The following is a 23,590-nucleotide window of genomic DNA, read 5'->3' on the forward strand; positions in this document are numbered from 1 at the left end:
CAGCACAGTTTCTGCTTACTTACCTAGTAAAAGTTTTCTTTTTTGTGTGTCAAGTTTCCTTTTACATAACATAGTAGAACATACATGGCAAAATATTATGTTGATTGCATGGGAATGGAAATAATCTTTTATCAAGTATATGGTAACATTTAGGTAATAACCTAGAAACAGACCAGATTTCCTTTTACAGTTACAGCTTACTTACTGAGTAAACAGTAAAAACATCTACAATAACATACTCAGTATTTACTGTACCATGACACTAAGGAAAAACTGTTGCTCTTGGGATTGTTACCAGGTAAAGATAAGGTAAAGATTAAAAAAATACCTTAAACATAGGTTTAGTCAAAAACAATAACTACAAATGTAGGGTTTCAAACTATCATGGCTTTCAGTTAATAAGTAGAATCTGTTACAATTCAGCTCTCTGTAGGTTGACAATTTTCCTTTCTATTAAAGGATGTAGCTTACTTTCATTCTTAACACATTACCTAGTCTATATCAGTGTAGATATCCAACATGATATTTTCTCCATTGGGATCTGATGTGTTTTCAGTGTGTTCCTTTACATTTTTTGAGCAGTGTATTTTTTTTCATAGTTGTTGAGTTTTTTTTTTTTTTTTTTTTTACCTTCAATCCTGGTAAAACCTGGAAAAATGTATAAATAAAACAGTTAAACGTCAGCAGGCTTTCACTAATAGCAAATTTCTCTCCCTGAACCAAAGTTCAGTTGCTTACCTTTATGTCTTTTCCAGGTTTGCCTGGCTCACCAGGCCTACCCTGTATGAAAACAATGAAACATTTTTACACAAAACAATCTACAATGACAGTTTTAATGAAGCTATTTAAATTCATAAAATATTTTTCCCACTAACTTAATAAAATCAAGTTAGCACAATAGTAGAGTAAACATGGCTTGTTGCTGCTTAAACCTAAACTGAACAGCTCTGGTGGCTGTCCTAAATGAAAAGTTGATGTCCGGTTTTACTGAGGTTTTACTATAGCTGAGTAATATATATATACTGATATATATACATAACACTTTGACATGTTACCAGGCAAATGTATCACAAAATAACTTTTCCTCAATAGAACTTTTAGAAATGATTGATATAACTTGGATATTGCTGTGGGAACACAAATCTACACAAGAGATGACCTTCTTTTATTACAATGGAGCAAGCCTGGAGTATATCACCCCATTCCTGCTTAGCTGAAGAAGTCCCTCAAGGGATGTTGAGCTGGTGCTAAACTTAAGACTAGGATATGGAGATACAAACTACCATGGTAGTAGGAAACTACCATCCATCATCATCACCTAAACATAGGTTTAATTCATTTGAGAGCCTCATTCTTAGCCTCTCTGATCCTAACCTGAAAAATCAAAAAACAGTCCTGTTTGTTATTGTGTACCGTCCTCCTGTCCCTTACTCTGAGGTTTTAACTGAACTCTCAGAGTTTCTATCTGATTTAGTTCTTAGTGCAGATAAAGTCATTATAGTGGGTGACTTCAATATCCATGCAGATGTTGATGATAACTGCCTCAACACTGCATTTAATTCACTATGAGACTCCATTGGTTTTACCCAAAATGTAAATAAACCCACTCACTGTTTTAATCACACCCTTGATCTTATTCTGACATACGGTGTGGAAGTTGATCAGTTAATAGTTTTTCCCCAAAACCCTCTTTTATCTGACCATTTCTTAATTACATTTGAATTTACAGTACCAGACTTTACTAAACCTACAGATAAGATTCTCTACAGTAGATGTTTATGTGAAAATGCTGTTGACAAATTTAAGGAACTGATTCCATCTTTTATTTCAGAGCCATGTACCAACACAGAGGAAGGCAGTTATTTCAATGTTACTCCAGCACAAGTGGACTATCTTGTTAATAGTACTGGTGCTTCACTTGGAACAATACTTGATACTATTGCTCCTCTGAAAAAGAAACTAGTGAGTCAGAGGAAGTTAACTCCATGGTACAATTCACAAATCCGTAGCTTAAAGCAGAAATCACGTAAGTTGGAAAGGAGGTGGCGTTCCACCAATTTAGATGAATATTGCCTAGTCTGGAAAGATAGTTTAATAATATATAAAAACGCCCTGCGTAAGGCTAGAACTTCATATTACTCCTCATTAATAGAGGCAAATAAGAACAACCCTAGGTTTCTTTTCAGCACTGTAGCCAGGCTGACAAAGAGTCATAGCTCGCTTGACCCTAGTATTCCCTCAACTCTCAGCAGCAATGACTTCATGAATTTCTTTACAAATAAAATCATAACTATTAGAGAAAAAATTGATCAGATCATCCCTGCATATAGCATGGATTGTACAACAACTCTAGATCCACGCTCGTACTTAGACTGCTTCCTCCCCGTAGATCATTCTGAATTAATTTCAGTAATTAATTCCTCTAAACCATCAACATGTCTCTTAGATCCCATCCCGACTAGACTACTCAAGGATGTCTTACCTTTGATCAGCACGTCCATATTAGATCAGATCAATCTATCTTTACAAATAGGCTACGTACCACAGGCTTTTAAGGTTGCTGTAGTCAAGCCCCTACTCAAAAAGCCTACTCTGGACTCAGGGGTCTTAGCGAATTATACACCAATATCCAATCTGCCCTTTATCTCTAAAATCCTTGAAAAGATAGTTTCTAAGCAATTGTACGACCACCTGCGTAGCAATAACTTGTATGAAGATTTCCAGTCAGGATTTAGAGTACATCATAGTACAGAAACAGCACTGGTAAAGGTTACTAATGATCTTCTATTGGCATCAGACAATGGATTACTCTCTATACTCGTCATGTTAGATCTTAGTGCTGCATTCAACACTATAGATCACAACATTTTATTACACAGACTGGAACATGTCATTGGAATCAACGGAACAGCACTAGAGTGGTTTAAATCGTATCTATCAGATAGATTTCAGTTTGTACACGTTAATGATGAGTCTTCCATGCACAGCAAAGTCAGCTATGGAGTTCCACAGGGATCTGTGCTTGGACCGATTCTTTTCACTTTATATATGTCCCCTTTAGGCAATATTATTAGGAAACACTCTATAAATTTACATTGTTATGCAGATGATACCCAGCTATATTTATCTATGAAACCAGGAGAAAATAATCAATTAATCAAACTTCAGGAATGCTTAAAAGACATAAAGACCAATTTCCTTCTCCTAAATCCAGACAAGACAGAAGTTATACTGTTTGGGCCTAAAAATCTCAGAGACACTATGTCTAAACACATTCTCACCATTGATGACTTAGTTCTGGCCTCAAGTAATACTGTAAGAAACCTCGGAGTTATCTTTGACCAGGATATCTCCTTCACTTCATACATCAAAGAAATCTCTAGAACTGCCTTTTTTCACCAGAGAAACATTGTTAAAATTAGGAGCATCCTGTCCCAAAGTGATGCTGAAAAACTAGTCCATGCATTTGTTACTTCCAGACTGGACTATTGTAATTCCTTACAATTAATTAATTAATGGGATGTCCCAATAACTCATTAAAAAGCCTCCAGTTAATCCAAAATGCTGCAGCCAGAGTTCTGACTGGAATTAGCAAGAGAGATCATATTTCTCCAACGTTAGCTTCTCTCCATTGGCTCCCTGTTAAATCCAGAATTGAATTTAAAATTCTTCTCCTCACTTATAAATTACTTAATAATCAGGCTCCATCTTATCTTAAAGACCTCATAGCCTCATATTTTCCAAGCAGAGCTCTACATTCTCAGACTGCAGGTTTACTTGTGGTTCCTAGAGTTTCCAAATGTAGAATGGGAGGCAGAGCCTTTAGCTACCAAGCCCCTCTCCTGTGGAACCAGCTCCCAGTTCAGGTTCGGGAGGCAGACACCCTCTCTACATTTAAGACTAGACTTAAAACTTTCCTTTTTTATAAAGCTTATAGTTAGAGATGGATCAGGTGACTCTGAACCATCTCTTAGTTATGCTGATATAGCTTAGTCTGGTGGGGGAACTCTATTGATAAACTGAGCTCTTCTCCTCTCTCCTTTCTCCTGTATCAATGCAAATGCCACCATTGCATGTCATTAACTTTGTGTCTTCTTTCTCTTTTAGTTGTGTTTCCTCCTCTCTGTCTTCCTCTCTCTGTACTAATACTAATGTTGCATGTAAAGACAGCCAGGAGATAGTTGCCAGGATACAAACTCATTCTGAGGCCCTCATTATAATATCAGGAGATTTTAACAATATGACTCTCACTTCACACCTGATTGGATTTTTCCAGTTTGTCACCTGTCCTACTAGAAAAGGATAACAAGTGCAAGAGTCTTTGCAAGTGTCAAGTTAAAGTGGCAAGTTGCTAATTAAAGTCTGACCGAGAAGTGGCATACACTGCAAAATATGTCAAAAGCATGTTACCACAAAGACAGATAATACAACTACCCTTCTTTAACATCTGAAGCAGTCTCTGAGCACGCTCAATGCATGACTATATACTCCCAGATCTAAGCCAGTGCTGGTGGTTCCCATAACCAGTCTGATACCAACATAACAGCAACAGAACTGATAGTGTCCAGTTTCTAGCACCATATCCCACAACAACAACAACAACAACAACAAACTATAAAAAACAAAAACAAAACCAAACAAAACAAAATAAACAAACAAAAACAAAGAAACAGTGATATCACATATGTCATAGGCCTACCTTACTAAAAGACCTGACGGTAAGCATTGTCAAAAATGACGGATTTAAACGGCTCCACATCTCACTTAGAAGTAAAAGAAAACTTTAAGCTTGACAGAAATAGTGATTTGACTTGGTCGAGATATATAAGGATATCAACTGAAATAAAAAAAATGCACATGATAAAATTCCTTCCATTTCACCCAACCCTACACCAGAGATTAAAGACACATGCCAAGTTCAAATATTGACTTCTTAGAGAACACTTGTTGCATGTATCTAACACTTTTTAATAAGGGTACATTAATTAAAATTACTTAATGCAGTAATAAACAGGTAAGTGAAGTTAACTAATGAATCTACTTATCATTTACTAAAGGTGTTTATGTTAACTAGGGTATTACTTTGTACATTACTTTATTATCTGTAACTTCAGTCATGTAAGCTGTTTTTCCTTCTTGCTGGAAGCTTTGCATGTGCATATTCCAAAATTGCTGTTCAGTGGCAACTGGACTTGATTTAAGTTCTTGATGACATTTCACCTTCCATCTAGAAGGCTTGTTAAGTGTCCAGAAGGTGCTAAGAGTCAAAAAGTAAATACTGATCTGTATATGTAGATTTTCTGTAAACTTAAATGTTGAGATTTCTGTGTTTCTCAATGTGCAATGCAGAAGAAGGTGTCGATGTTGATGTGCTTTGTAAAGTTTTCCACCTACTTTGTTTTAATATATGTTTTAATATTAACCAGAGGCTGGGTGTAATCCCTGGACAAGAGCTCAGGGTTCTGCTCTCCAGTTCTTCCATGTAGAGACTGGCCACAATATGGGACACAATACACTCCCCCCTAAAAGTATTGAAAAAGTGAGATCAGTTCCTTTATTTTTGCTGTGGATTGAAAACAGTTGGGTTTGACATCAAAAGATAAATATGACAAAATAAATCAAACTGGCCGTCATATTCTTCTTGCTAATGAGTGGTTTGCATCTTCCAGTGTGATCTGTACTTTAGTTCATTAAGTCTTCTGTGAACCACAGATTGTGTTGGAGGTTGTTGCTATAACAGTTGTTATAGGGTCTTTCTTTTCTGGAAGAGCTCCATCATTTCTTTGTGGAGAGAGGAGAACATTCCAGAAGAACCATCTCTGCAGCACTTTACCAATCAGGCCTGTGTGGTAGAGTTGCCAGATAGAAACCACTCCTCAGTAAGTTTGCCAGAATGCACCTGATGGACTCCCAAACCAAGAGAAACAAGATTCTCTGGTCTGATGAAACAAAGATTGAACTCTTTGGCCTGAATGCCAAGCACCTCTCAGCACCTCGCCAATACTAACCCTATAGTGAAGCATTTTGTTGGCAGCATCATGCTGTGATATGTGGGGATGTACAGAGACATCCTTGGTAAAAACTGATCCAGAGATCTCAGAATGGGGCAATTGTTCATCTTTCAACAGGACAACAATCCTAAGCACACAGCCAAAACAATAAAGGAGAAGCTACAGGACAACTCTGTGAATGTCCTTAAGAGGTCCAGCCAGGGCCCAAACTTGAACTCCATTGAACATCTCTGGAGAGATCTGAAAATATCCAACTCTGCCCAAAAATAGCTGTGTCAAGCTTGTAGCATCATACTCAAAAAGACTTGAGGCTGTAATTGGTGCTAATGGTGATTCAACAAAGTATTGAGCAAAGACTGAGAATACTTAAGTACATGTGATTTTTTTCATTTTTTATTTTTAATAAATTGGCAAAGATAACTAACAAATGTCTTTCACTTTGACATTATGGCGTATTTTTTTAGAATTTTACAGAAAATAATAAATCCATTGTGGAATAAGACTGCAACAAAACAAAATGTGGCAAAAATAAAGCACTGTGTTTTATGGTTATTAAATTACTATGTGTGTTACTGTAACTTCTAGGTGTTATCATTCTTTTACTAAGATATAACCATTGCTCAAACCAATTATTGTCTGGTAATTACTTGTATACAACAATAATAATAATAATAATAATAATAATAATAATAATAATAATAATAATAATAATAATAATAATAATAATAATGAATACTTTATTGATCCCCTTGGGAAAATTGTGGTTGGACAGTTGCCAGACAGCACATGTCGGCGCTACTACAGGATTTAAGTGTCTTGTCCAAGAACACCTCAGCAAGTAGTCAGGAGGAACCGGGAATGGAACCACTCACACCTGGGTGCATCACCTGAGCTACTGCCGCCCCTTAATACTTATAATAAGTAATAATACTTACTTATTGTATAACCATGACTTGAATCCATTAAATGTTTAATATTGAGGAGAGGAGGAGAACACCACAACACACACCGGTGAGCATCCAGGGTTTGGACATTGAGGTAGTAGACAGTTTTAAGTACCTGGGTGTTCACCTCAACAAGAAATTGGACTGGACTCACAACACCGATGCCCTGTACAAGAAGGGCCAAAGTCGCCTCCACCTTCTGAGGAGACTGAGGTCCTTTGGAGTGTGCAGGCCTCTCTTAAGGACATTTTATGACTCTGTGGTAGCCTCTGCTATCCACTACGCCGTGGTCTGCTGGGGAGCAGGCAGCACAGACCGGGACAGAAAGAGGCTCAACAAGCTGGTCAGGAGGGCCAGTTCTGTCCTGGGCTGTCCACTGGACTCTGTGGAGGAAGTGAGTGAAAGGAGGATGTTGGCCAAGCTAACATCCATCATGGACAACACCTCTCACCCACTACATCGGACAGTGGAGGCACTGAGCAGCTCCTTCAGTTGCAGACTGTTACACCCTCCATGTAGGAAGGGGTCATTCATTCCCACAGCTGTTAGACTGGACAATGCCACAGTTTAAATATACATGTACAAAACCGGTCCATAGCCCATCTGACTGTATTGTTTTTACTTTATTTTATTTATTTTTTTATTATGTATAACATATTATATATGTTAACTCGTAATAGTGTATATAGTTGTAGATTCTCGTAAAATGTTTATTACTTTTGTATTTTTGCACACCCTCTCATTCTTTTTGCACATTGCTGTTGTTCTTTTTGCACTGACCTGCTGTAGCAATTGAATTTCCCCAATGTGGGATCAATAAAGAATATCTTATCTTATCTTATCTTATCGACATAAAGACTCAGTTACATTTTAATTTATTTATTAATTTATTACAGGGTTATTACCTTTGTTTTTTTTTTACCTTGCTATTGCCTTATTTTACCCCACTATTACCTTGTAATTTTCCTAAAATATCACACCACTATTACACTATTATTACCATGATGTAAATTGCAGCCACTAGGTCTAGTAATTGTAGCAATTTATTATGCCTGAAAAAACACAGTAGTTTATACATGTCTGTTTTCTTTTGTTTTTGATTGCTACTATCTTCTTTTACTGATGAACCAATTATATTTTTACATTTGATCTAAAGATTTTGTATTTAGCAAAAAGCTAAAGGCTTCTATTCAGGGTAAGAGGCACTCCTTGCTGCCACAGGATAGGGTAGTCAGACAGTATTCAGAGGCACATAAACCCATTGAATGAGAAGCTATTTTTAAGTTTGCGTAAGTTTATGTTGTTTTCTAGTTTGCCTTATAACTTCTGTTATTTAGTGAAAGATGAAATGTGTCCAAGTAACAAGTAAACTATTATTACAATTTATATAAATCCGTGAACTCAGAATGTGACTCACCGGTGAGCCACTGGCTCCATTCAGGCCTGGGGACCCTGGTGGACCGGGGGGTCCTGGAGGTCCTGGGGGTCCTTGAACTCCAGGTTCACCCTGCTAAGAGACCTTGAGTTACAACCTGTCATGCTGGTGTTTGCCATGCCAACACAGAAACGTCACAGGTTACTGGAAATAAAGCAGGGGTGTTGCAGAGAGGAGGGTTAGAGAGGGAACAAGGCTGATGGTTTTAATTCTTGATTATGAACATTCATTCTTGACCATAGAAACAATTATCAGAAATGTTATTATCTCAAGATTCACAGATTAGCTAATCCGGGTTGTATGCCATATCATGAACTTCAGGGAATGGAACTTATTCAGATATTAGGGCATGATCAAGTCTTAGACACAGTCTAATCAAACTCCCTACAGGTCACCTGAGGCACACATTAGATTTCAATGAATGACAGAATGACACTGGTTCCAGCATCAGCTGGAAAAGTGATAACTGCAGATTACAGCAATATCATCTGTCTTTTAGTATGAGACTAAAACTGTTCACAGCAGCAATTGGGAAGTGTTCAAACTGATAAGGCATCAGTGAAAACAGTTTAAGGACCCGAGACCACCATCTTTCAACAGAAATAGCTCTTGTGATTTTCTCCATTTTGGAGGAAAATGTGGCACTTACTTTAGGTCACATAATAACAACTGAGCAAGTTCCATTTACTGAAGGCCACTGGAAAATAGGTCCAGAGAAAGCAGTTAGGCACACTTTCCATGTAAAATGGTTATGGTATTGTTTCTTTAGTGAATGCCTTTGTTTGGAGAGCAAAGCAATTTGACAAAAGTGCAACAAATGTAGTTTAAATGCTTTTTAATTCTCCACTTTTTGTCACATATAATGATATTTAATGATCATGGATGGCTTTCTTTTTCAGGACCTTGTTTTTAAAAGGTGTTTCTAAGTTAAAATTCTTATTGGGTAAAAATATAATTTACAAATGGAGACAAAAAAGAAACAAAATATCTGTAACTGCCTAGGTTATTGTTGTTGATCAATTAATTCATAAATTCACATTTCGAAAATACAATATAATTTTTAATAACCTTTGCTGAAACAGACATTTTTGAAGACTGCCCACTGACAGCCTGTCTAACTGAGATCCCGATCTTTTGCAACCCATAAAAACAATGTGTTGATGGCAATGGGTTAGTATTTTATTGAAAAGACAAAACACAATATGCATCTGGCATGACATTTAATGCATTATGAGTATATGAGCTATTAGTCAAAGACAGATAATATGAACACTATTAAGGATGTTAAGCAGCTTGTTTTCAATACATGAGATCAACTGCACTGATCTCCAGACAAGGCTTGTCTTGGCACAGACCACACATGGTATAAACAAGACAGAGCAGATGCCTACTAGATCAACTTGTGCCAAATGACCCACAGGGCAGCATATTAAGGTTCTTTTACACAGTGTTGTATTTTATTTCATTGACAGATAATGGTAGTTAGCACCACAGGGCATGCAGAAGGGAGAGAGGGAGAAAGCAAGGGGTAGAGAGAATTGTACCTTTAGGCGTTTTAATATTAGAGGGCTTATTGAGGGCATGTTTCGTACAGTGATGGGCAGCATCTGCTGGGGAAGTCACAAAGCACAGGTGCCCAGCAAAGGTTACCAGGAGGCCAAAGAAGGATAGAACCAGAAAAATAGAAGGAGGTGGATGGGGTTTGGGGGGTAGAACAGGAAAAGGAGAAATAGAACATGGGATTGAAAAGCAAGGCAATGAGAAGACAATACAAGAAAAAGCAAACAAGGCTGAACAAAAAAAAGGAAAACAACAAAAGAGTCATTGCCACAGCAAGTCGTGGTTCTGGAGTGGCATATGGTTTGGGTGATATCCTGTGGTACATTTTTTGGAAAATAATAGAAATGCATTCCAATTGCAATTGGCTGCAAATTAAGCTTCCTCTATGTAGGATTTGGGTGCATATGCATCCCAATTAACAGAAAGACAGACCCCTAGATTGCAGTGGAGCAGAGGTGGGCACCAGTCTTGCAACAAAGAGAGTACAGCAGTATAGCTGCAGTGCACATTCAGACTTACTGTGGCCAACTGTCCAAAGCTTGGCTGTATAACACGTCGCTTCTGTTGAGATGAGCAGTATTATCAAGTACAAGTTTAGCAGTTAGGCAGTACAGAGTATAGTTCCTCATGCCATGTAGAACCAGCTACATGCAACTTGTCTACTTATTCAAAAATTGTACATATTTCCAAAGTAAATTTTCTTTACGTTTCTGCCATTAAGTCAGTAATAGAAAGAGATCACTCTTACTTTTTAAGTAGTTATAAATCAGCTAAAAATTAAACAAAAATAACACAATTAACATGAAACTATATCTTAAAAAACTAGTACTTATACAAAAAAAAAATAATCTAAGCATACATGTATAAAATGTAATATAAATAAGCAAGTGTGCTGCTTTGTCTCTCACTATTTCAAGATATCGCACATTTGTATCCATATATTACAGATGTAGAATGGGACGCAATACCTTTAGCTATCAAGCCCCTCTCCTGTGGAACCAACTCCCAGTTCAACTTCGGGAGACAGACACCCTCTCTACATTTAATCCTAGGGTTAAACTTTCTCATTTGATAAAGCTTATAGTAACTAACTCTGTATCTTCTCTCTCCTGTAGTTGCGCTTCCTAGTTTCTGTCTCCTCTCTATACCTTTCTGTGGGTATGCCCGGGCCTCGGAGCTGTATGTTGCCCGTGTGCAGTTACTGGCCTTATCAACCAGCCCAATGTTTTTACTGCTTGTTGTCCTCCTTCTTCTTTTGTTGCTTTCTGTTCTTTGTTGGGTTTTCTACATAATTACATACACAGATATACTCTGTAGTGCATTGCGATGAATTCTGTTGTGATTTTGCACAATGTTGTCACAAACATTCAAATGTGTCTGCTCACAAATCCTTATTCTTATTTACGTGTTTAGTGTTTGCAGGAGATTGCATATGTATGTTATTTTATCATCCAAATATATTAAAACATGTTTAATTTCTCATTTGAATTCTCCTGGCCCAAATGCCAGCAGCCACCTGTGCATTAAATTGTGCTTACCATTGAAACATATTAAATACAGATGTCATCACAGTCACCACAATACCATTCAGGTTTGATAAATTACATTGCATGGCTTAATTTATGTATTTCCATTTTCCCTTCATTGTATTTAGTGCAATTTGCATATTTATGAAGATAAAAAGTTGCACTGTTTGGCTCATTTATAGGACTCAGTCCTCAGTGCCCACCCTTAGTAGATTATTTTGTGGCATTTTTTTACAGGTGATATCAATTTAGTAAACACAAACTTTCAGTAAATCAAGTCAGCATACATGTCAGCCAGTTCCAACTCCCTTGTGCAGTATATTCAGAATGTCAATTAGATATATATATCTAGATGCCCATATAAGGCACTGGGCTTGACAATACATCATGCAAACTTTGAATGGACGCTCATTGAATATTGGTAAAGTAGCACATTTATTTGAGACCATTATATTCGTGCAGCTTAGCTGTCTCTGCTGCTTCCACATAATCTCTGTGTTCACGGTTCGTGTTTTTTTGTTTTCGTTTTTTTTAGCTTTAAATTCACGATTCACAAACATCACAGACATATCTGCAAATAGGGAGAAACATGGAAAGTCCACCTCAAAATCTGTTGTTTTGTCAGGGTCTGTGCACACAACTTAAAACTTTCAAACTAAATTGTTGGTACCCTTCCGTTAAAGAAATAAAAACCCACAAAGGTCACTGAAATAACTTGAAACTGACAAAAGTAATAATTGATAAAAATGTACTAAAAATTACCTCAGACATAGCTTTTGAGTTGTGGTTCAAGAGAAGTTTTTAAAAAACAAACTAATGAAAGTACCCTTAACTTAATATTTTGTTGCACAACCTTTTGAAGCAATCACTGTAATCAAACAAATTCTGTAACTATCAATGAGACTTCTGCACGTGTTGACAGATATTTTGATCCACTCCTCACAAGCAAACTCCTCCAGCTGTCTCAGGTTTGAAGAGTACCTTCTCCAGACTGCATGTTTTAGCTCTTTCTACAGATGTCCAATGTGATTTAGATCAGGACTCATAGAAGACCACTTCAAAATAGTCCAATAATTTGTTCTTACAGACTTTGCCTTTAACATGTTGTCTATCTTTTTTTCCTAATCTCCTGACACCGTCGTTTTAGTTTTCTGTGGTCCATGTTCAGTGTGGTACACACCATGAAAGCAAACAGCACAGTGACCACTTTTTACTGTTTAAATAGGCAGACTGACTGATTACAAGTTTGAAGACACCTGTGAAGCTAATTACAGGACACACTTCAGTTTAACATGTCCCTATGGTCAAATCATTTTACATCTTTTTTTAGGGGTACCATTATTTTTGTCCAGGCCAGTTTCATTAGTTTGTTTCCTAAAAAAACTTCTGTTGAACCACAACTCAAAAGCTATGTCTGATTTTTTATGAGTTAATATTTTGTAAATGTTTATTAATTATTACTTTTGTCAGTTTCAGGTTATTTCAGTGACCTTTGTGGGGTTTTTTTATTAAACGGCAGGGCACCAACAATTTTGTCCACGTGTGTAAACGGGGCATCATATAGGCACTTTAACTCTTTATGTAATTAAAACAACAAGACAATAAATAGTTGCCAATGTTGCTGGCCTTATTTGTGCAAACCTAACATTTTACCTTCAATAGTAACCAACCGTCAGTCTTACGGTAGGATTGAAGCCTGGAATGTGACCAGACACTAAAAATTGACCCCCTAAACTGTAACAGTTACTGAATTTTACATAGATTGGGCTCTAAGAAGTGTATAAAAAATACATTCTACAAGCATGTACCTGGCTTCCTTATAGGCTAAAATGTCTAACTTAAAATCCTTTCTGGCTGTTTCTTCTTCTCTTATCCCATTCCGAGCTTTTCTGCTCATAAAACAACTACAACATGCAAGACACTGTTATTTTTCTCTGTGAAATAATAATATGAATGACTGAGACAGACAGTAAGACAAATTTGTTATTTTCTTACTCTGTATGTGTAGTCTCCACATACACCCTGCGGAGAAGGAAAAAGATTTAATCAAAATTAAAAAATCAACAAACAGTAAATATGTTTGATACAGTTAATTTCATATTAAATGAGAGGTTCACAGATTTTACACATGAAGATCAGTTCAGCTTGTGAAACCTGTTTAATGTGGTCTTTGACTTAAGAAAATATTTCTGGGGTGACTCTTTTTCTGTAAAACATGACCACCCATTTATACCTATTACAAATTTCACAATGGTAATTTTAAGTGGCTGGACTAAATATTAAACAGCCACCTAGAATTTCAACCCAAAAGCATTTACCAGGAAGAGGTTTGGTTGGATAGATGAAGAGAAACAGAGGCAAGTCAAGAAGGAAAACATTTCTTTTTTTTTACTTTTTTTTTTACAATTTTAGCCAAGGCCAATACCAGTATGCTACACTCACACTATAGGAGTATCTCTTAAGTCCTTAAAGCGTAAAACTTGAACATACTCAGCTTCTATAAATAAATATAATAAAAGATAAATAATCAGATTACTGATAAACTGTAGCATGTGTTACTCACTGGCCACAGTTGTGAAACAATTGAAAACTATGTCTCACCTTCTCCCCTTTGGGTCCAGGTTCCCCCTACAGAGCAAAACAACACAGATAAGATCTTATGTTATCCTTTATTAGATTAGCAGGTAAATATGTCAGATCAGACATCTGAAACTTACCGGCAGTCCTTTAGGGCCACGCTGCCCCTGTAGAAACACCAGAAAAGTTTTGATTGTCATTTAGGCAGTGATTTGCATCTAAACAAAGCACTTACCATAACTGCACACATATTCATCCAGTTAACATGAGTGAAATGCACAAACATGTAAGGGTATAGATCACACTGGTGAATTATCCATTTCATCCGATTTAGTTGTGATGGGCAAAGGTATGGAATAAGTGCACTTTCCACTTTTTTCCATTTTTTCCCAGTTATATAGCTAAGTAACTCATCTGGTGAATTATGTTCTACCCTCTTCAATCATTCTATTTGAGAAGGTTTTTACTGTTGGACTACCACTGCTTTTTATTCTCCATTAGAGGCAGTGTATGTATTTGGTCAATAGCAGACTTCAGACCCGACATTTTGGCATCTTGCTTATGTTCTTTGAAGATTTTAACAATGCTATTATCAGTAAGACACATACCACATTTCATCAGTTTGTGAACCCAGTGGGAGAGGACACTGGACTTGATGTATCGTAATATTAAAGAGCCCTAGTCCTTCTGGGCCCAGGTCAGGGCCCAAATTCACCAAGCGTCTCAGAACAGGAAGCTCCTAAGTAGCCAAAAAATGTGATGCAATTTTGGTCCCACTTTTAGGAGTAAGAGTATTTTACCTTTGGAAATCAGTCCTATGTCTACCAAACTGTACGAGAGCTCTGTATGTGTTCTAACTACACTCCCCTCCAAAGGTATTGGGACAGTGAGGCCATTTTTGTTGTAGACTGAAACATTTGGATTTGAAAGATGAATATGTGACAAAAGATCGACATTTCAGCTTTTATTTCCAAGACAGAGGCTACACCAGAAGATACAAACCACTCATTAGCAGGAAGAAGAAGAATAGGAAGGCCAGGCTGGAATTTGCCAAAAAGTACAGAAATGAGCCTCAAAAATTCTGGGACAAAGTTTTATGGACTAATGAGACAAAGATACTCTATACCAAAGTGACTGTTGTGTTTACCAAATCGTTTACCCAAACATACAAGTTCATCTGTGAAACAAAGTGGAAGTAATGTAATGGCTTGGGCTTGCATGGCTTCTTCTGGGACAGACTCTTTACATTTACATTTAGTAATTTAGCAGACGCTTTTATCCAAAGCCACTTACAAGTGAGGAACAAGGCAAGCAAACAAAATCTAAGTCAAGAAGAAACAACATCAAAGCAAAGTGCTATCAAAAAAGTGTTTCTGTTTCAAGATATGTGAGAACGAAAGAGTAGAAACATTTTTTTTTTAAAGGAAGATGCAGAAGATTTCTGTCTGTCTTTACTCTTCAGTAAATGTAGCAGCAAAATAAACTCAGACGACTATGTAAACATTTTGTTTGTCAATTGAAAGAAAGATGCAACCAAATTGATTAGGAAACCCTTCTGAAATAAGCTGCAGTGAAAGACAGGAAAAGGACACAAAATAAGAAGGCATAGGTTTAGTGATGTCAGTGGGTCACAGTCTTAAAGCAAGTGTTGCAAGCAAAGGATTTGCACTTAAATCATAGCCTAATTCACTTTAATCTATTTTAAGTCTATCTGTTCACATTATCTTTTGGAAACTACTTTTTCAAGGATTTTAGAGATAAGGGCAGATTGGATATCGGTCTATATTTGGCTAAAGCCCTTGAGACAAGAGTAGGCTATTTGAGTAGTTTGACTACAACAACCTTAAAGGCCTGTGGTACTGAGTCTGTTAGTAAAGATTCACTGATCTGATCAAATATGGACCCATGCTGATCAAAGGTGAAACATCTTTGAGCAGTGTAGTTGGGATGTGAAATGTTGATGGTTTAGATGAATTTATGATTGAAATTAATTGGTCTATAGTGAAGAAGCAGTACAAGCAAGTAAAATTGAGGTCTTACAAATGAATCTAGAGCTGTTGTACATACAAGTTTGTCCACGCCGTTTGCAGGGAGGATCTGATCATTTTTTTCTCTAATAGTTATGATTTTATTTGTAAAGAAATTCATGAAGTCATTAATACTGAAAGTTAAGGGGATACTAGGCTCAACTGAAGTATGACTCTTTTTCAGCCTGGCTACAGTGCTAAAAAGAAGCCTAGGGTTTTTCTTATTTCCCTCTTACATTACACATTATGGATGACCTTTATATATTATTAAACTACCTTTCTAGGCTAGGCAAGATTCATCTAAATTAGTGGAATTCCACCTCCTTCCAGCTTTCGCAATGTCTGCTTTAAGCTACAGATTTGTTAATTGTACCATGGAGCTAGCCTCCTCTGATTCACTACTACTACACACTAGAGGGGCAATAGTATCAAGTATTGTTTGAAGTGAGGCTGTAGTATTATCAACAAGATAATCAACTTGTACTGGAGTAGAGTTAGGATTTAGAAATTAAGAGGACCCTTTCTATGTTGGTACTGAAATAAAAGATGGAATAAGTTCCTTAAATTTGTCAACAGCATTTTAAGAGGTGAAGTAAAGTTCAGTATAGTAAATTCAAATTTTATTTAAATAATTCTCAGATAAAGGAGGGTTTGGGAGAAAATAAATTAGTATGTCAAAACACGATCAAGGGTGTAATTAAAACTGTGAGTGGGTTTATTTACTTTTTGTGTGAACTCTGCGGATGAGCTGAGTGGTTAAAAGACCAAGTCATTCCTCCAGACTTGACAATCGGATTGACCCACTCAGCTGTTTCTCCCTTTTGCTGATTAACTTCACCATCTGCATTGTTTCTAAGCTGCCTTTGCCTCTTAGACTAGGGAGAGAAGAGTACCTTCGAGAAAAACAACCATATCTGCAGCACTCCACAAATGAGGCCTGTATGGTAGAGTGGCAAGACGGAAAACCACTCCTCAGGTAAGTTTGCCATAATGCACCTGACGGACCTGATTGGAGTTGTTTGATGTTTAGATGATATGTTGCAGATGTTTTTTTTGCGACCTGTCTGGCGATTTAATGATTATTATAACTGTTGTGTTATGTTGTGTGAAAATATCTGCAAACCCGGGAGATGCTGAGGAACTCCTGGAAATTAGGGCAGTGGATGAAATCAAATAGCACATGATAGGAATGGTGAAGAATGGACCTCTTTTGGAAGGAATTGCAAAACTCCAGCAAGATCGTGGTTTTGCACCGGACAAGGCGCTGGCTACTGGAATTAGAATTATGAGAGATCATATTTCTCCTATATTAGCTTCTCTCCATTGGCTCCCTGTAAAATCCAGAATTGAATTTAAAATGGTTCTCCTCACATATGAAGCACTTAATAATCAAGCCCCATTATACTAGAGACCTCATAGATCCATTCTACAATTTTCCATCATCCTCCAGCCTTCCTTTCTACATTCAAGACTAGACTTAAAAATTACTTCTTTTTTTATTTAATAAAGCTTATATTTAGAGACGGATCAGGTGACTCTGAACCATCTCTTCGTTCTGCTGCTATAGGTTAGTCTGCTGGGGGACCTCTACTGATACCCTGAGCTCCCCTTCTCTTCTCTCCACTCCTCTCCCCTCCGATCCTCTTGTCTATCCATTGAAATGCTACCATTGCAAGTCATTAACTTTTTCATTTTTCTCTCTCTGTACTCCTCTGCCTTGGTATCACCCAGGTATCCTCGGCCTTGAAGCTGTATATCTCCAGATTGCAGTTATTGGCTCTACCTAACCAGTGTTGTCGTTGTTTTTTGTTGCCTGCTGTTCTTTTCTATCTCCTCTTTCTACTCACCCCAACCAGTCAAGCCAGATGGCTGCCCACCCTGAGCCTTGTTCTGTTGGAGGTTATCAATTCATGTTGAATCAAGTTGTAGAAACATTTCAAGGATGATTAGTGGAAACGGGATGCACCAGAGCTCACTTTTGATTGTCATGGCAAACGCTGTGCATGTGATTTTATTGTATTGTAAAGATTTTAAGCGTTTTTCACTTTGACATTATGGAGTATTTTTTGTAGTATTTTGAGGAAAATAATAAATACTTTCTAGATGCACTGTAAAACCAACTTACATATAACCAACTTAGACACTAGCAAACGTAATACTACTTGCAATAGTGTTATTACGAACTAAAAAGCTCCAAAACCAAATAAGAAATTATGCTAAGTAGCCCGCTATCCGAAAATGGTTAGTTATACAGAGTTGTTTACTGACTGCTCAGAAACGTCCCAATGTCCCAGATTTGTATTTCTGTACAACTGACCTCTGCCAAAAACTGTCACTGTCACTCGTTATACAGTATGAAAGAGTTAGGGACTCATATCTAACTTGCACTCTAAGCAACCCCAAATCTGCTTGTTCTTTCTGAAGGCTGGAGACACACATTGTCACATATGCCAATGATGGTTATCTACACGTTTTTTCAACATGAAAATTTAGAGCCATATTCTGGGGGCCTCCAGGACCAGTCTTTTAAATCCTGAAAAGGGGTATAATTTGACTAATTTAAGAAGAGAGGATGCTACACTGTGATAAACATGGCCCAGTCCCAATGTTTTTGAGATGTGTTGCTGCTGTCAATTTAAAAATTATCTTAGTTTTTCTTTAAATTTTATATTTTCTCAATTTTAACATTTAATATGTTCTTTTATGAAAAAATATAGGACTAATGGGATTTGCAACCAGTGTCCCTATATGACCTCTACAAGCATTATACTGACTTCTAATTAATGCGCATGGTTATTTTGGAGCAGACCGCTGTCATTTGCACATGATATATTGAAGGTAAACATAGTGTCACAAGTGGCAACATTGTGGTCTTAAATTTAGAGGCTGTAGCCAGTAGCCCTTAAATGCTGCAGAAATTCAGCAGCACTCTCCTCTCCTTAGCCTAGCTCTTATCCTAACATGGAGGTGTGCTTGCAGTCATTGATCCATCAATCAGTGACTGCAAGCACACCTACTAAGTGCAAACCAGATAAGTTGACATGTTGCTGCAAAATGCTATAGTAGCCATGCTGGTTAACCAACAGTGTGCAACACCAGCAAAACAACCCCACTCCATCTCACCTCCATGCTTCATAGTGGGAACTACACATTTTGGAATATTCCGTTCACTCTCTTTACATCTAACGAAGACACGTCAGAACTAAAAATCTCAAATATTGACTCATCAGACCAAAGAAGAGTTTTCGGGTGGACTAATTATTTTGTAAAGTAATAATGGAGTGCTGTTTTCTTTATTAACATATTTAATTGTACAGTAGTTGCAGTTGCACCATAAGGGCTATTGATTGCATCTGTATGATGTATCCACCCTTACTCTGCACAAGATTGATGGTCTAAAGCACATTAAGAAGCACAATAAGAAGGCAGAAAATGTCACAAAATATTCTCTGACAAGGCAGTTTGTGAACTGAAAACCATTCCAGGTGACTACCTCTTGAATCTGATGAAAATATCATTAGTGTGCCAGCTAGTTGTAGCTACTTTGGACAGTTTAAAATACACTGCATGTCCAAAAAAAAAGCATGATGTGTCATGCTCCCTTAACTACTCTTTCCCTGAACCGCCTCTCTTTCACAATTTGAGAATCCTGGCATTGTCATCCTGGAATATACCTGTGCCATCAGGGAAGAAAAAGTTCATTGATGGAATAACCTGGTCATTCAGTAAATTCAAGCAGTCAGCTGACCTCATTATTTGGGCACATAATGTTGTAATTGGTGCTATACAAATAAAACTGAATTGAATTGAATTGGTCAACAATGTGCGTTACCCTGGATGGTTGACAATGCCACAGATTAAGGATACATCAGACTCTTTACACAGGTGACTGAATGGAACTTATATGGCTAAACTGAGAAACAACAGATGTAACAAACAAAACAATAATAGAGGTTATATTGGGAGGCAGACACCCTCTCTACATTTAAGACTAGACTTAAAACTTTCCTTTTTTATAAAGCTTATAGTTAGAGATGGATCAGGTGACTCTGAACCATCTCTTAGTTATGCTGATATAGGTTAGTTTGCTGGGGGACCTCTAATGATAAACTGAGCTCCTCTCCTCTCTCCTTTCTCCTGTATCAATGCAAATGCCACCATTGCATGTCATTAAGTTTGTGTCTTCTCTCTCCTGTAGTTGTGTTTCATCCTCTCTGTCTCACTCTCTCTGTACTTTTCTGCAGGTATCCTCGGCCTGGAGCTGGACATCTCCAGAATCCAGTTCACCTGCCCAATGTTCTTGCTGCTTGTTGTTGTCTTATTGCCTGATCTTTTCTCTCTTCTCTTTCCACTCACCCCAACCGGTCGAGGCAGATGGCCGCCCACTATGAGTCTGGTTCTGCTGGAGGTTTCTTCCTCTAAAGGTAAATGGTCTGCACTTATATAGCGCTTTTCTACCTAGCTGGTACTCAAAGCGCTTTACACTGCGTCTCATTCACCCATTCACACACACAAGCACGCACACATTCACACACCGATGGCAGAGCTGCTATGCAGCTGACCTGACTCACCGGGGGCAACTAGGGGTTCAGTATCTTGCCCAAGGACACTTTGGCATGTGACGTGGCAGCCGGGAATCGAACCACCAATCCTGGGATTGGCAGTTAACTGCTCTACCTATTGAGCTCAAAAAAAGGGAGTTTTTCCTCTCCACTGTTGCCCAAAGCTTGCTCAAATGGGATTGTTGGGTTTTCTCTATAATTCTTTGGATAAATATTTTCTGTAAGGTCTTAAACCTTAAACTGTAAAGTGCCTTGAGATAACTTCTGTTGTAAATTGGCGCTATACAAATAAAACTGAATTGAATTTAACTGAATTGAATTTAACATAAGTGATACTGATCCCACCCATAGCAATTAAATGCTTGGTGAATACAAGCTACACACTATCACTGTATACACGTCCCTCAAAACAAGCCGCAACTATACTGATGACTGGCCGATCTCAGTGAGGCTCTATGTATCTATGTAGATTGGTAGCCATTTGTAGCAAGGTTCATTGTTTTATATTGATTTAGCTTAGCTTTATCATTGGCAGCTTTTTAGTGTACGTATTATGTATTATGCCCAAAATGTATATCCAAGGTTTTATGGGCTCAATAGATTTCTTTACTGGTGGATGTGGTCTTAAAGCACAAATACATTTATGACACATTTAGGGAATTCTTACCAGGTCTCCCTTTGGTCCATTCTGCCCCTGTGCAACAACAGTAACAACAGTGAGGGCAGAAGGTGAAATAATAGCATGAGTCTAAACCAATACAACTCAAATTAGTTGGAAAAAAGGTCTTAATATTCTTAATGCATATTTTTACCTCATTCTATAAAAATAATGTCACATGACCATATTCATTCTTAGATTGATTTGTGCTTATTATTTGACTACTGGTATCACAGCACTGAAGCAACACTTAATTACACATTTAAAAAACTCACAGGTTTTCCATCCAGACCAATTGGACCCTAAAAAAAAAAAAAAGAGAGGGAGATGTTTGGGTTCATATAAAGATCAACAATTGCACCTTGAATTCCTGCACTAACCTTGGAAGCTATCTGTTAGTTTACAAATACTAGGTGTACACACACACACACACACACATAACTGTAAGGTAAAAATAAAGGCAGTGACAATACAGATTACTTGAATAATGTTGGCAAATTCATTTTTTTCATTCATTTTGCCATATGTTGTTATGATCATTGCTCTGTTTATTCTTCAAGGTGAACCTTCATTGTTATTGTTACCTTGTGCAAATATTTTGAGAGCCATTGAAATTGTTCCTGTATATGCATACCTACTTAGCCAATAAAGCTGACTCTGCTTAACACTTATTCAGACTTGTCATGCTATGAAACACAGCCCTGCGCAGAAGAAAAAAAAAACGTACACACAAAGTTTGTCTACAGATGTGGTGGATTTCAGCCAAATGTTTTCAACTTCCCAGCTACCTTTCAGCCACCCCTCTTCTCTTGTCCCCTGTTGGAAGTGTATACATTCCAAAGTAACCACCCCCCATTTAAACCCTGATTCATGCAATTCCATGGCACCACTAGAAGGTGGTTCTTTGTTCACAAAAACACATAAACCAGTACATGACCTGTAGCTATACATAATGTACTATAGATACAGCTCACTTTAAACCAATTTCTGTGTTTCAAATGAGTTATTATGCATTAATAATTTCACTACATACAGTATTTTGTACTGTCACTATTACAGAGAGGCTCCTCCTGACATTCAGTCAGAACTAGGGGTGGGGCGGGATGGGGGCGTGTAATCTGTCCTGGGCCAGTACTTGACACTTGGTCATTTCTGGTCAATCACCCCAAAGGGAATCATTTAACAATGAACTTGGGGTCCAAGCTAAAACCTAAAAGACATGATTAACCCCAGTTCATTGTAGAGCAGGTGAGGGTTTTTTAACTGGCTTAGACTTAGAAGTTTTTGACTGTATGCCATGCACCATTACCATTACACACACACACACACACACACACACACACACACACACACACACACACACACACACACACACACATCTACTCCCTGGGGTAAACACAGTCCAAACAACAACAAGCCCTGGGTCACTCAGGGCTGGCAGGGAGGCAGTAGGAGGGATTAGAGACTGGTGTCTGTCAGGATCAAGTAGGGGAAGGAGTCTTACAAGAGGAAGCTGGAACAAAGCCTTCAACATAACAACACCAGGGAGGTGTGTAGGGGCATGAGGACCATCATCCAGCAGCCGGGTGACTGGGGGAATTGTGAACTGGGCCAACCAATTTAATAATTTTTTCAATTGATTCCAGGTTGCGCCTCAGAACCCCCTGCACGTCAATACAGGCTCCTTAGTCACTCCCTCACACGACTCAGTCACCACCCAAATGATCTCAGCTGAGCAGGTGAGAAGAGAGCTGAACAGGCTTCACTCCACAAAGGCTGCAGGTCCAGATGGAGTCAGATGGTCATGTGTGAGGTCAGATGGCTCTGACCTCACACATTATGAAGGCGTTTGATAGGCTGATCCTGGAGTCCCTCTATCAATCCTATCATGTTTTCTGATATCTCCAGTGCATTCAAAACCATCCGGCCTGCACAGCTGGGAGTGAAATTAAAAAGCATGCAGGTTGACCCCCCCTTAACCTGCAGAACGCTGCTAAGGACTGTGTTTGACACTGTTGATCTTTATTGATAAAATAACATCTCCCTTTCTTGGCAGTCAGTTGCATTTTCAACTATAACATGATAATTATACTTGATAAATTAATTATATCAAAACTATGCCCTTTTAAAAATCAGATTTTATCTTTATTTCACTGGCGCTACCAACTCGCATTTACCTGTGATTTAATATTAATGTTTTTTAATTGTTAGAAAGAATTTTTGCGGGTTACCCATCTGGTATCTGACATGGTGCACAGCCCTTATCAGTGGTCAACATAGAGAAGGACAA

General features: G+C 37.8%; 1 protein-coding gene across 5 annotated transcripts in view; it reads right to left on the reverse strand.

Annotated features, from left to right (window-relative positions):
- The window catches only part of col13a1 (collagen, type XIII, alpha 1), a 133,030-nt gene that overhangs the window by 40,194 nt on the left and 69,246 nt on the right, over positions 1-23,590 (reverse strand). For 3 of the 5 annotated variants that reach the window (XM_026355807.1, XM_026355806.1, XM_026355805.1), the window contains exons 9-17: positions 21,576-21,602; positions 21,310-21,336; positions 14,194-14,220; positions 14,078-14,104; positions 13,472-13,498; positions 9,935-10,000; positions 8,373-8,465; positions 739-780; positions 631-648 (exon numbers count right to left, since the gene is read on the reverse strand). In XM_026355807.1, the coding sequence (XP_026211592.1) occupies positions 631-648; positions 739-780; positions 8,373-8,465; positions 9,935-10,000; positions 13,472-13,498; positions 14,078-14,104; positions 14,194-14,220; positions 21,310-21,336; positions 21,576-21,602 (354 nt within the window). Of the gene's footprint in view, positions 1-630; positions 649-738; positions 781-8,372; positions 8,466-9,934; positions 10,001-10,469; positions 10,512-13,471; positions 13,499-14,077; positions 14,105-14,193; positions 14,221-21,309; positions 21,337-21,575; positions 21,603-23,590 lie in introns of all 5 variants that reach the window. The other 2 variants (XM_026355804.1, XM_026355803.1) reach the window with 2 other exon arrangements.

Source organism: Anabas testudineus, chromosome 15 (assembly GCF_900324465.2).
Source record: "Anabas testudineus chromosome 15, fAnaTes1.2, whole genome shotgun sequence".
Classification (NCBI taxonomy): Eukaryota; Metazoa; Chordata; class Actinopteri; order Anabantiformes; family Anabantidae; genus Anabas; species Anabas testudineus.